At 35.9% G+C, this 14,300-nt stretch overlaps 1 protein-coding gene across 8 annotated transcripts in view; it reads left to right on the top strand.

Moving 5' to 3' along the window:
• Positions 1-14,300, top strand: part of Rfx3 (regulatory factor X3) — a 266,547-nt gene that overhangs the window by 209,356 nt on the left and 42,891 nt on the right. For all 8 annotated transcript variants that reach the window (XM_037205516.1, XM_037205509.1, XM_037205501.1 and 5 more), the window contains 4 exons: positions 1,359-1,480; positions 3,209-3,321; positions 10,155-10,270; positions 10,719-10,873. In XM_037205516.1, coding sequence (XP_037061411.1) covers positions 1,359-1,480; positions 3,209-3,321; positions 10,155-10,270; positions 10,719-10,873 — 506 coding nt within the window. The remainder of the gene's footprint in view (positions 1-1,358; positions 1,481-3,208; positions 3,322-10,154; positions 10,271-10,718; positions 10,874-14,300) is intronic.

The raw sequence follows: 14,300 nt of genomic DNA, 5'->3' as shown, positions 1-14,300 counted from the left end.
TAACTTCATGATATTTAGTTTTTGCATTTTTTGGGGTTTTTTTAAATGTCTGAAATGAAGAAAAGTACATTTTGAAGAAAAGAAAAATATACTTGTTGTGAACTAGCCTGTACTTGCTTGTCTGGGGAGATTTGCAGAGGCTCTTGGTGGTGGTCCTGGGCTATACTGGTGCTGATGCCTGTGGTGGTGTGGTGGTACTGCTGTTAATGATGGTGGTGCTGGTGGTAAGGATGGGGTGGTGGTATGGTAATGTTTGTGCTGGTGATACAGGTACTGGTGGTGGCGCTGATGCTGGTGGTGATGGTGATGGTGGTGATGGTGATGGTGGTGATGGTGGTGAGGAAGTCATGCTGATGCTTGCGGGATGTTGGTGGTTTTTAATGGTGGTGCCGATGTTTGTGGTCATGATGATGGTAGTGTTGCTGCTGGTGGCAAGGATGGTGTGGTGGTGTGGTGATGGTTGTGCTGGTGGTATGGTTCTGGTAAAGTAGTGATGTGATGATGTTTGTGACATTTGGCCTCCAAGAAGTCTGGGTATTTTGCCACTATAGTACATTTTCTCTATTTTAGTAGCAAAGGATGTACATAAAGTTTAGAATTAGGGCCTAAAAGCATATTGTTCTCTGACTTTGATTTCTTTTTGTGTGTATAATTTCTTTCCTGTTCTTGTGGGGAGCCCAGGGCCTTGTGCTTGCTAGTCAAGTGCCCCAACATGAGTTAAATCCCACTGAGTCCTCTTATCTCTAATTAGATAAACTAGGTTTGTAGATGAATTCTTATTTTGTTGCAAACTGAAGCTTCTGGCATTTATATTTGCAGCTGTTGATAAGAATCAAAGGAGATGAATGTGTTGAGATGCATAAGAGGCTTTAGGAAATACGAAGAGGAGTATGATAAGATTTATAAATTGATCTTATTTTAAATATATTAACTGAAAGGCCCTCATTTCTTTGCAAACTCTTTGATCTTGGTTCAGAGTCAAGTTCCAGTGTATTTACATTTTTTACCATAAGCCAGTGGCCACTACAAGTTACTTTTACAATATGTGCTATGACGATAGGCATGAGCATCTTTGCCTCTGTTGTCCAAAGAAATGCCTCATAATTCTTTCATTCTTACGTCAATTTCTGGATATTTGCAAATGAATTTCTTTCTGATTGCTCTTCTCCTTTTTCTTTTTACAATTGGAAAAAAAAATGTCTGTACATGACTTCATGAGAGTATCAAGAAGAAACATTGGCAACTTTCTTGAGACATTGACAGAACTAGATTAAAACTGAACGCCATGAAAGTTTGGGTAGTACAATAAAGCAAGGAATAATTTGGTTTGTTTGTTTTTTCCCATCTAATATTTTTAGGTACAAGCCTATGCAGAAAGTGGATGGGGTTGCAGATGGTTTCACAGGAAGTGGCCAACAGACAGGCACATCTGTTGAGCAAACTGTAATTGCCCAAAGTCAACATCATCAACAGTTTTTAGGTATGTTAAGGTGTAATGCATAGTTGCATAGTAGTTGCTATTAGGATTTTGCAGAGAACAATAGTAGTCTCTTCTCCAAGTAGAATGTCTTCAGATGTTAACTCCATATAAAGGGGGAGGTGATTTGGTGCTGAAACTATAACACTAAATGATAGTTCTAGTTCATCTTTATTGCAATATTAAGCTATATGGAATCTTGAATGCATCTGCCTTAAAAGGTCAGGGCTATGAAAGTGTTCTCAAGAGTTTATATTACAGTTGGCTTTTGTGATCAAAATCATGTTGTGTTTACTTCAGAAATAATGTCCAGTCCCATAGAATTCTCATTTCCTGTGTACAGAGTCACATATCCACAGTCTTAGATTAGAACAATTATAAACATTTTAAATAATTTATTCTTTTAAATTGATTACACTGCTTCCTTTTGAATATTTATGCTCTAGCCAGAAAAGCAAAAGTGGTAGTTCAGTTGCTAGCTGTTCCGCAGATGAGTATGCATCGTCTCCAAACAGTGGGCCAATATAAAGAGATGCTATTGGGGTGTATGTGTACACACACAGGTGTGTGTTTATGTATCTGTATGCATGTGTGTGTCTCTGTGTGTGTGTGCTTATGTGTATGTACATGTATGTGTCTGCCTGTGTGCTTATGTGTGTGTGCATGGGTGTCTGCATGGGTGTGCATGTGTGTGTGTGTGTGTGTGTGTGTGTGTGTGTGTGTGTTTGTGCACTTGCCAATAGAAACAGCTGGAATAGACTTTCAAGTTAGAACATTCCTGAGCTTGACACTGCTATTGCCTCATTTCCATGTAGTCTTATGGACCATTGAGCTTGAAAACACTACAACTTTTTATTTTGTAGCTGTAGTTGAGTTGTCATATGCAAAAAATTTTAAAACAGGGATACACAGAGAAACCCTGTCTCAAAAAAAATTAGGTTTCCTAGAACTTAGAAATTAATGTTATTCTTTGTTTAATTTTGGCTTTATGGTAAGGAACTCACCAAGTACATTACTAATTGTCCAGGACTAATGAAAAAAAGAGAGAAAGAGAAAAAGTGAGAGTGTGTGTGTGTGATGTGTGAATTATAGTGTCATCAAGAGAGGGCAATAGCAAGGGTCATAGTCATTTGAATGCAGAAGTATATTGGGGCAGGTAGCCACCAGGAAGAGCAGATTGGTGTAGGTGTTATACTCAGAAGACTTGTCTACAGCAGTTCACACCATGTTCATGTGTGAGAGATGATTGGATTATAGGATAGCGTCATCTATCCACATCAAATTAATGTTGTTAATTTAATGTTATTTTTTTACTTTTTGGCTTTTAGTTTTATAGCCTTCATTTTATGATTATGTAAAAGGTATGAACATAATGAGTTTAAGGCTATGTTTATTTTTATGTGGTTGGATAGCACAATAATAAAAATAAGTAAAATCACTACTGGCAAGCTCAGGTTGTTTTTCTTTTACTAAGAACGTATCCAGTGCCCAGTTTAATTAGAGTAAAGCTTAGTTTATATGAAATTCACAAATATACTCCATTCATTCATATGATACATGCTGATAATGTTACTAATTCTGGCTAGAAAATATTAATTTGAAAGTTAGTGATCTTTGGCACTCTGATCTCCAAATTTTCTTTCCTTTTTAGTCTTCTGAAAATTTCCCTCATTAATCTGTAATTGACACCATCCACAATAGCTTTTTTCTGTTGTGTTGTCATGGTAACAGATGCATCTCGAGCACTTCCAGAGTTTGGAGAAGTTGAAATCTCTTCTCTGCCAGATGGTACTACCTTTGAGGATATCAAGTCACTGCAGAGTCTTTATCGAGAGCACTGTGAGGTAAGACCTTCAAACATAGTCTGAGCACATGCTACATTTTGCCACATAACTTGTTAAAAACAAAATAATAAAGATTTTTTCCCTAGAGAACAGAGAAGTTCTAGTTATTTTGAGCATTTCTTTGAACACTAATAAAATCCTTCTTCTTGTCTCAGTGGAAAGTGAGGGAATGTGTGAAAGTGAGAATATATTTTATTCTCCATTTCTTAAACTAATCTTTGTATATTTTAGTATAGCAGTTCTACTCTGGGTCTGTCTATAGAAAGAAAAAACTTACATATGAGTAACAGATCAAATGTACAAGGGAGTTTATTGCATTGTTCTTTTGATTTAAGAGACTGCCTATAATTTCAATATCTAATTGGGAGAGGGATTAAGTCTGCTATAATTTATAGGTTGGACTACTATACACTTATAGGACAGAAAACTCTAAATGTACTAAAAGGAAATGCACTCCAGGCTTTAATATTAAAACAAAACAAAACAAAAAAAAGATACAGAAAATTCATATAGCATGTTGGCCTTTGAACTTGCATAAATGTCTTTTCACAAGGAAAATGTTAGTAATATTTGTGTTGGTTTGAATCACTCATACTCTTGGGCATTTGAACATATGGCCCCAGTTGTTGGTGCTGTTTAGGGAGGCCTAGGAAGTCTGTCCTTATTAGAGGTAGTTTGTCACTGAGGTGGCTTTGAATGTTTAAAGGTTTGTACCATTTCAAGTTTGTTCATTCTGCTTGGTGCCTGTGGTTCCTGCTTCCATACCTTTGGATAACCATCATGGACTCTAATCATCAGAAACCACAATCCGAAATAAACTCTTCTATATGTTGCGTTGGTTATGGTGCATATCACATCAATAGAAAAATAACTAATACAGAAATTGGTTCCAGAGAGTGGCGTATTACTGTGAAGAACCTGACAATTGTTTTCTGGAGGAATGTGGAAGGCTTTGGAACTTTGCACTAGAAAAATGGTTGAAAGCTGTAAATAGGGCTTAATGGGGCCTAATAGGATCTTGGAAGACAGTAGTGTTGAGAGATATGTGGACTCTTGAGGTCCAGCTAAAGGGGTTTCAGAGTAGAACAATATTTGTAATTGGATTATAGACTATATCTGTGAAATTTGGGCAAAGAATTGGCTGGCTACTTTCTGCCCATGCCCTGTGAACGTGCCTAAGAATAAATTTAAAAGTAATGAACTCATTTTTTTAGTAGAAGAGATTCAAGACAGCTTAATATCAACTCAATCTCTTATTTACTAGAAATCACTCTTAAGTAGGTCTATAATAAAAAAATGGTTCAGAAAAAAAATACAAAATGTACAAAAATTAAAAGGACACCGGTAAGTGTAATGTTATTGCCAAGGCTTATACTATAAGAGAGACTGCAATTGTTAAGGAGATTAGGGCCATTAAGGATAGGTCAGATCTGCAGTCCAAGAAAGGGAAGGTACCCTTGGGACAAGACCTTAAACAGTTAAGTTTCCAGCTTGTAAAGAAAGTATAAGTGTTTTCTTAGGCCTCAAGAAAGCAACTTCAATAAAAAGCTGCTGCTAATGTGGATCAAGGGGGCCAGGGTACATCCCAAGCTGACAGCCAACCTTCTCAGTGTTGTTCACCTGGTGATGGCTTCAGAGCCATGAAAGATACGGAGGTTGTAGAATCTTCCTCTGTGGTTTCACAGGGCTACTGAGGCCAGGCAACATGTGGCAGGGGAGTCCATGCCTAGAGGTTCTGAGAGAGGAAGGAGCCCTGAAAGTTGTATTGGAGTCCCTAAGATGTTGGAGATGCCAGAGGCATGAGACACCTGCAAAGGAAAGCTGCACATGAGGCATGGAACCAGCCCAGGAGAGGGAGATGTATGTTACAGGCAGCAGAATTTGAGAAAGAGAGCCATCTAAGCCCTTTGACATCAGATATGGCATTAGAAAATTTGATGTTTGCCCTGCTGTTTTTCAGTCTTGTTTTGGTTCAGTATTTCCTTGTTATTACCCTATTTTTTTCCTTTTGGGACAGTAATATATATTCTGTGCCATTATTTGTTTAGATGTGTGTAATTTTTATTTTATAAGGGGTTATAGTTAAGAGATTGCCTTGATTCTCAGAAGAGACTCTGGACTTTTAAATAGTATTGGGACTGAAAATCTATGAGAAATTCCAAAGTTGAACTAAATATACTTTGCTTTATGATGCAGCTCTGCTATTGTGAGGGCCAGAGAGTGGGATGTGTGGTTTGAGTGAGATGTCCCCTGTTGTCTTGGGCTTTGAATACTTGGTCCATAGTTGGTGGTGCTCTTTGTGGAAGCTTAGGAGGTGTGGTCTTCTTGAAGAATGTACATCACTGGAGGTGGGTCTTGAGAGTTTAAAAGCCCCACCATTTGAGTTTGTCCTCTCTGTTTTGTTCTGACAACTCAAGGTGAGCCCTTCCGTTCTTGCTCCTGTCACCGTGACTGCTCTGCCGTTATTGTCTCTCACCCTCTGGACCATAAACCCCGAATAAACTTTTCTTCTGTACGTTTCCTTGGCCATGGTGTTATATCACGGGAGTGGAAGAGTAGCTAGTGCAGTACCCTTGTAAAAACAAACAAACGAACATGCAAACAAAACAAAAACAAAAACTGGAGGCCATGTTCAGGAGAGAGAGTCAGTTTTTCAATGGACCCTTTTGAATACCTCAAATGTATGCTTCTACTTAAATATACTTAGTAAGAACTTTTGGTCTTCTTATTAGGGATCCTTTAGACTGACTTTAGAATTTAAGTAGCTTTATCTTGGGAGTATTCATGATTTGCCTACAATTTAATGATTACCCAGTGATTTCTAGAGAATTCCTTTTGACTGTTGACAGTGAAAAATGAAATAAGTTGAAACATGTCAAGATTGTCTGAAGGTTTGGTTACTGAAGGCTTCTCTTGATGTTTAGATCCCTCCTCCTACTCTCCTTCTCATGTCAGAATTGGTGTCATTCCCTAGGAGGGAGCATTCTCCATTCCAGTACATTAGTGCATCTTACATTCACCTGGTAGAAAGGAGAGAATACATTACAGAGTTTTCTTAAGTGGTTTTAGAATTTAAGTAGCTTTATCTCAGGAGTATTTGTGGTCTGCCTGCAAATTAAGGAGTAGCCTGTGATTTCTAGAGAAGTCCTCTTGCCTGTTGACAGCAAAGGATGAAATAAGAAGTTTCATTTAAAGCATATAGATTTTCCCAATGCTCCAGAAATAAGATGACTTGAGTTAACCCAAGTGCTTGTCAGAGATGCCAGGTTATTGACAGCCAAAGGACAAGTCCTCTCCTTATCAACATCTTGCATGACAGAGTATTCTTCAACCTGTCTTACTTGTTTCCAACACTTCTGCATTATATCACCCACTTAGTACTCACTTCCCTTTGACTCATTTGTTTTCCTGAATATTACAATATTTCTAAATCGTCATTGTACATGTGGAAAATTTTCTTTTACACCTCTCACATTTAGTGAAAATTCTTTAAACAATTCCTCATTTATCTGTATCCAGATAAAGCCTTCTGTAAGCAGCTTAGCTTGTACAAATATAATTCACATTTTTTGAGTGACTCATATTTATTCAGAGTGTAAATTGGAGTATAATTATTTACATTGCTAAAGAGTGAGATCATTCTAAGCAACAGATGCCTCCAATAAGATTAAAATGGTCTTCACATTATAAATTTTTTATGAAAATTCCAATTGTAATGAATAAAGATACTTTATGTGAAGAGATGGAGAACTTATAATAGAATTAATCTGTGTAGGAAATGACAGTCCACAAAATGAACCCCACTTGTTTCTAAGTTATCGATGCTCATGCCATCTCTCATGGAGCAGAGTGTTATATTTAGAAATTTAAATTTCTAATTTTTTTGTTACATGTCAAAACATTTTAAATAAAGCTGCCTTGCCCTCAGATTTAATCCTGTAGTCATTTGCCATAACCCAGTAGAATATAGATTATTTTAATTTCTATTTGCTTATATATTTGAAAATAGTTTGAAAAAATAATGGTATTTTAGTCACCAAGCTGCCTTAACTTAGGCTGGTGTGGGTGTCACTTTCAAAGAATTATTTGAGATTAATTTGAAGATATTGGATTTATGATGTGCTGAAACTCTTGCCATGTTTTACTTCATATTTTCTATAGTTTATACTTTTAAGGTAGGATTATTCTCCTATTTGGAATTCTTTTCATGTATTTGTTGAGATATTTTTAAGTATCACTAGTTTTAGTCTCAGAGGTGTGTTATGTATTAATGCCTCACACTGTAGAGACATCACTTAGAATATGCCTAAGCTGCAGTTAAAGAAGCAGGTATCAGAACTTCTGGAGAGGGTTTTGATTTCATATGAGATGAGGGACAACTATATTTACTTTATTTTCAGAGCTTGCCTTTAGTACTTTTTAATCTTACTGAAAAGTTTTATATTAAATTAGTTCATTTTCACTAGCTGCCTACTTGCAGTATTCCCTGCTAGTTCTCAGAACACATCCTCCATGCACATGCTTAATGCCTGAATTAGCCATCTCTGTCTCACGCTTCAGGCCTTGTCTATACACGTGGCACATACGCTAGAATTACAAAGTTACAGTTTACTTTTTCTAAAATACTCAGATGGACTCTAGGTTGTCTCCATTTTCTTGCCTTCTTTTATAGATCCATATGGGAATCTTCTGTCTTAGTTCTCAGTTACTGATGGAATCAAACCCATTATACTGACTTATATTACCTACACATCAGCCTTTTGGCATTCAGCACAATCACAGAATTACATTTTCTTTGGCTCCATGTTTGCTGTTATCGGAAAGCTCTATTATAAAGTGATTGGAGTGGCAGACTGAAATTAAATATGGTCATCAAAAGTTAGATATGGAAGTGACAGTTACTGACATCATCACAAAAGAAAAAGGAAACTTGTTACACCTGGAAAACGGTTCTAGAAACTAAATTTAAACTAAAAGGCAAGGCAAGGCAGACCCCACAGTTAGAAAACAGTAATCTTAAACTAATCTATAAAAGGAATATACAAAAGTAAGATTGTATGCTGTAGTGGGGAATGTAAGTTATTATATAGCCAAACATGGCTGTATGTGTATTTCTTTTCTTCCCAGAAAAGTATCAGTGTCTGGAGGCCTCTTGACTCCAGTTCATATGTTAACTCTGCCTGACTGAGTTCCCTTGGAAGATTAGATCAACCTTAACCCCATCTGCCACACTTGAGCAACTTACCATTCTTAACCTCTGCCTTCTTGGATGACCAGTGGTCTTTCATCCAAGAACACAGATGTTGGAATGCTTTGTCCTTCCTGGTCAGAAGTAGGTAGAGTGCTGTAATGGTTGGTTTGAATTGTCAACTTGTCAAGTTGTCTAGATTTACCCAAGAAGAGAGTCTCAATGAGGGATTGTTTAGATCACGTTGGCCTGTGGGAGTGTCTGTGTGGGAATGACCTGATTAATTAGATTTTAGTAACATCTTATTTAAACACAGAATGTGAAAAAGCATAACCTAACATGGAAGCAGTATAAACAAACAAATAAATAAATTGTGCATGTTATGTCATGTCATTTAAAAACTAGAATATAAGCAGATTATTAATTTCCATTTATTTTCCCATCTTTGAAATGTTACATGTCAATAAAGGAAATATAATACATTAACTGTACCAGTTATTATATCATCTCTTCTAAGTTTGAAATGAGTTCGTATTACCAAAAATGGAAAGAATAAGGAGAAAATATTAACTTTTACTAATTGTTTTTTCTATTTTCTAAGCTCAAAGTATAGTAGACATATTATGTAAGCAAAAAACATAAAAATAAAATTCAGTTGGTTACCTAATTTGTCTATATTAGTTTCTTTTCTATTGCTGTGATAAAACACCATGACCAGGAACACTTAGAGAAGAAAGTTTATTTGGGCTCATGGTCCCCAAGGGCTAAGAGTTTGTCATGGCAGGGAGACAATTCAGCAAGCAGGAGGCAGGGCAGCAGAAACAAGAAGCTGAGGACTCAGATCTTGAATCATAAGCACAGAACACAGACAAAGAACTTGAAACAGCACACATCTTTAAAGTCTCAAAGCCTGCCTCCAGTGACATATATCCTCCAACAAGGCTACATCTCCTAAACATCCCCAAGCAGTGCCATCAATTGAGGACCAAGTATCCAAATGCCCAAGACTATGGGGAACACAGTATAAACCACCAAGCAGTCTGATATTTCAACAGTATGTTATTTCAACATGGAAACATTATAAACATTAGTGGCTAATGTTTGCACTTTTCTTTTGGAGTTGTTCAAATTCCATCTGTTTTCATTTCAACAAGAACACACTACATAGACAAATCATTACTACTTATTTTCATTTCTTTTGTTACTGAGCCACTGAAATGTAGTGATGTTAGTATTTCAGAATGTAAATGATTAAAGAAATTATTATTTGATTTTACATTGTTTTACTGTATCTTTGAAAGGCAATACATTATCACTTTAATATGTAATTAATATAATAGCTAGCTATTTAATTATTGTCTTCCTTTGTGTTTTAACATGTCTTGAATATGCAGTGTACCTTTAGTGCTTATAAGCTTTAGATGCCGTTTTGGAGTCACCAAATTTCCAAGGCTGGGTAGACACATGTGACTGGTGTGAATCACTGCAAACAAGACAGCATTTGGGCAAAGGGTCGAATACAATATGGGATGGTTTAGACCTTGCAGGAATGATAGCTGCCTTAGCAGAGACATCTAGTTGGTGGTAAAGTAAAAGAACAAGGGAAAGTAAAGGAAGTATTATGGTTTGGTCATTTTGTTTTTAGGCAATTTTGGACGTTGTTGTGAATCTTCAGTTTAGCCTGATAGAAAAATTATGGCAAACATTCTGGCGCTATTCTCCCTCTACTCCAACCGATGGCACTACCATTACTGAATCAAGGTCAGATTCAATATACTTTTCTGATTCATTTTCATGACTAAGTAGATGTCACAGATAATAAATTAGAGATATGTATACCAGTTGTGAACCTTACCTGATAACATTGAGTAGATTGACCATTCTAGGAATAAACCACAGACTGCTCTTCTGAGAATTTAGTGTGTGTAGCTCCCATTTTATTGATTTGGGGGACTAGGGTAGATCTATGCCATGTTAGTGGATTACAATCCTATCTGTCTTTTAGACCATAAGAAAATATTAATGTACATAGGTAGTAGCTCTGGGGGTGTGTTTGTATATATACATACATATATATCCAGCCATATGACACCAGTGCAATTATGGTATAGTTCTAGCCTCAGTGATATTTGATAAACTATTTTTAAAGTCCATTTTCTGTTTTATCCTCATTTGCCATCTATTCATTTGCGACATTTATTCACACCAGCAATCTGAGTGAAATAGAAAGTCGACTTCCGAAAGCAAAGCTGATAACTCTGTGCAAACATGAGTCTATCCTGAAATGGATGTGTAACTGTGACCATGGGATGTACCAGGCTTTGGTGGAGATTCTCATCCCCGACGTCCTTAGACCCATTCCTAGTAAGTTAAATGGAGACAACTACGGATGCTTTTGTTCTCATACATACCACCCAAGAAATTCTGGGGATTGATGTTACAATCAGCAATGATCCTAGTTTCAGTTAAATTTGTCAAATAAAAAACATGCAGTATATAGAATCTTTCATGAAAAGAGCCTGAGTGACACTATATGAAGGGGAAATGAACTGTTTTCTAGTCTTTTCATTATTATTATTTTTAAAAGTCAACCTACAGCTATGACACCCTCAATAAACTAATTGCAAGAACATTATTAGTTCAGTCAACCATGCCAAATTATTCTACTCAAGGTCAAAGCCCTCTACATATAGCCAAAAAATATCACAATCTCTAACTGCCGCCCATTCTCTTTCATGGTTGCTTAGGATTTGAAATGGATTGATTGTGGTTTCCAGTAGAGTTGAATTCCTTTAAAAGCATTTACTCTGTCACCTATACTATCTTCAGAGCTCCTAATTCAGTTGCCATTAACACTGATGGTTAACTAGTATTTGTCTTCAGAACTCCTAATTCAGTTGCCATTAACACTGATGGTTAACTAGTATTTGTCTTCAGAGCTCCTAATTCAGTTGCCATTAACACCGATGGTTAACTAGTGTTTTGAGAGAAGACTCTAATAACTGCACAAGCATTGTGCCCCACTGTGAAGTGAATGGGAACTGTGTAAATCACTGTTTACTTTTTTCAGTAACCATGTTGTAGCAAACAAAGCTTTTTCTGTAGTTGGTGGCATAAATGCCACTATACATATTGTTAGAAGCTGTTGGAACTACTTTGTACCTATACCTGGATGAACCATACTAGTGACCTTAACTTTTAAAGAAATGGGACTGTTTCCATCTGACATTTAAAGCAATCTTTTAGCTAGTGACATTGGCAGTATGTACTTTAAATATACCATTCACAATTATTTGTTACGTTATTGTGGAAAACATAGAGTTTAGTAGAAGGAAAAATGAAGATATTAACATTTGTATGTTTATACTTGTAAATACAAAGACACAAGGGAAGATATAAATTCTTTTATGTATTCATTACCTTAAAATAGATGCTTATGCACATTTACATATTATGCCAATCAGTGTACATTAATATATAGAGGAGAAAGTAAAAACAAAAGAAATCCCACTGGCATTGTCTTAACACTTTATAAATTGCTAATGTGTTCCACTCTATCTACACCGGGTTACCTGACTAAAAAGATTGATAAAAATTGATATTGTCACAGAAAATTTTACCATGTTAATTTCCACTGGTATTAGTTCCAGAATTTGTTGTTTTTTTTTTTTTTTTCCTACTCTCCTGCTCCTTGTGCTCTGAGTGTTAATCTCTAGAGATATTTAAAAAGAAGTTGCATGGGCTAACTCATTAGCCTATGACATCTGGCTACCAACATTCAGTTTTTCTCATGAGATACAAGGAGAGGGTGTCAGGGAGTGCTCGTTTTTTTGAGGCAAGTCAACAGCATCAATATTCATTAAACAATTCAGAAACCATGTGCTTTTGTCTTAGCATCATATGAATTTAGCAGTTCCCTAATTTAAATCATGTGTCAGTTTTGGTTTACTTTAAGCCTTAGAATTTTAAGTATAGAATACACTTGCCTTTGTCTTGATTAGAAAAACAGTTAATTCTGTCAAGTAGCTTGTCACTACATTCACCAGAAAATGGAATCATTTTATTTCTTTGAAATTACAAGATGCACTAATGTACTACTCTACAAAAGAAATTTGGGGAATTCAATTTCTATTTTACAATGAAGCTCAACAATGCAGTGCTTAAAATATGGTGTAGATAGCTATTGCTGGGTTATGTGCTTTTTAATACTGATCTGGAGCAGGCTGAGGGAGCTCAGCTTTAGAAGAGATTTTTAAATATCAAACCATCCATTTATGAGTCTTTAGAAGCTGTCAGAGTCAGTCTGCACAATTTCGATTTTATATGAATCCCTACAGAGAGAACAAACTTAATTTTATTTTTAAAAATTGTATTTCTTGGCTACTAGTACTTCACTCTACCATTTTCTGTCCAGATGGGATTTCTTTTTTTAGCTAAAAAGTCTGCACATCGTACTAATTTAAAGTCAGCCTGAAACGCCTATATTCTAAAATACATTCCCCCGAAACATGGAAAAAGGAAATTAAGTGTGAATTATTGAATAAGATTTCAACTGGTACCACTTTAAAGGGGCAACTGGGAATATAATAAAAGGTGGTCCAGAATATTATTGAGTATAAAAAAAGTAAATACCTAAACTTTTTAATATACACAGTGTATCTTTTTATATTATAATTTTCTTTCCATCAAGTTTGTCCAGATAAAATAGGGCATATATGAAATGCTTTAAAAAATAATGTAAGAAGTTATTGGGGTCTTTTCAAATTCAATCATTATTATACTAATGATAGAACAAAGTGAGAAATATAGATTGCTAACTTGAACCTTGAACAAAATTTTACTGAGTTTCAAAAAAGGCTGTTAATTTTTTTCACTCCTTTCATTTCCATTCATGCCTGTACTCCATGATTCTAGTACATAACACAACAGAAAGATGTGTTTCTTTCTTTTTTTCTCTTTTGACTAAGGTGGGCTGCTTTGGAGATTTTTGAAAGATTTTCTCTCAAGAAATTTCCAGTTAAGCCTCATTAAGAGTCTGCATTCTTTCCCAATCAATATTTAGGCAATTTTAGCCTCTACTATCCAGTTAAATAAGTTTAAAAAAAAAAAAAACTCAGTTGTTTTATTATTGGGGTGTTAAATTTTGTATCTTTTTGTAAGTTATTTGACTATACTAAATTTCCCTCTAAAACCTGTTTTGGCAAAAGTAGCAAGAAAAGACGGTCAGACCCACTTGAGCATAGAAAGGATAGCCCAAGACTTTGGTCCTGCTGTATGTTCTTGGTGACAGCTGGCCAAAATAGAACTTCTTTCTCATAGTATATCACAGATCTGGGTATCTACCAGACGTATGGAACCTGTAGAGAGTAGTTTTATGTTATGGGTGCTTTAAATATTCATTACACACCTAAATCTACTCCCCACAGTGTGTAGTCCTGGGCACAAAGGAATTAAAAGACCACTGACTGGAGGACACATGAGCCAACTCAGTGAGCAGCTCCCTTTTAACAAAGCTAACAATGATGACTGAAGATGTTTCTGGTCATTTCGTGACCACTGTAAAGTTCTGTTATGAGACCTGTCCCCATTTCAGGCTTTAACAAATTAAGATTGGATTGGCTCTTTTGAAAATGTCTTAGTAACATTGCTCTCTGTGACAGCAATTTTATCACACTGATCTTTTAGCTCCTACATGTGAAATTGGAATAGGCATCTGAAATGTTTACTCCGACAATTATTTTTCCTCTATTTTCAGCAAAGACAAATACTCCAGTTCATAGGTTCTATGGTA

Source organism: Peromyscus leucopus, chromosome 1 (assembly GCF_004664715.2).
Source record: "Peromyscus leucopus breed LL Stock chromosome 1, UCI_PerLeu_2.1, whole genome shotgun sequence".
Taxonomy (NCBI): domain Eukaryota; kingdom Metazoa; phylum Chordata; class Mammalia; order Rodentia; family Cricetidae; genus Peromyscus; species Peromyscus leucopus.
The sequence above is the reverse complement of the archived record's forward strand: the minus strand, read 5'-3'. Positions and strand labels throughout refer to the sequence as shown.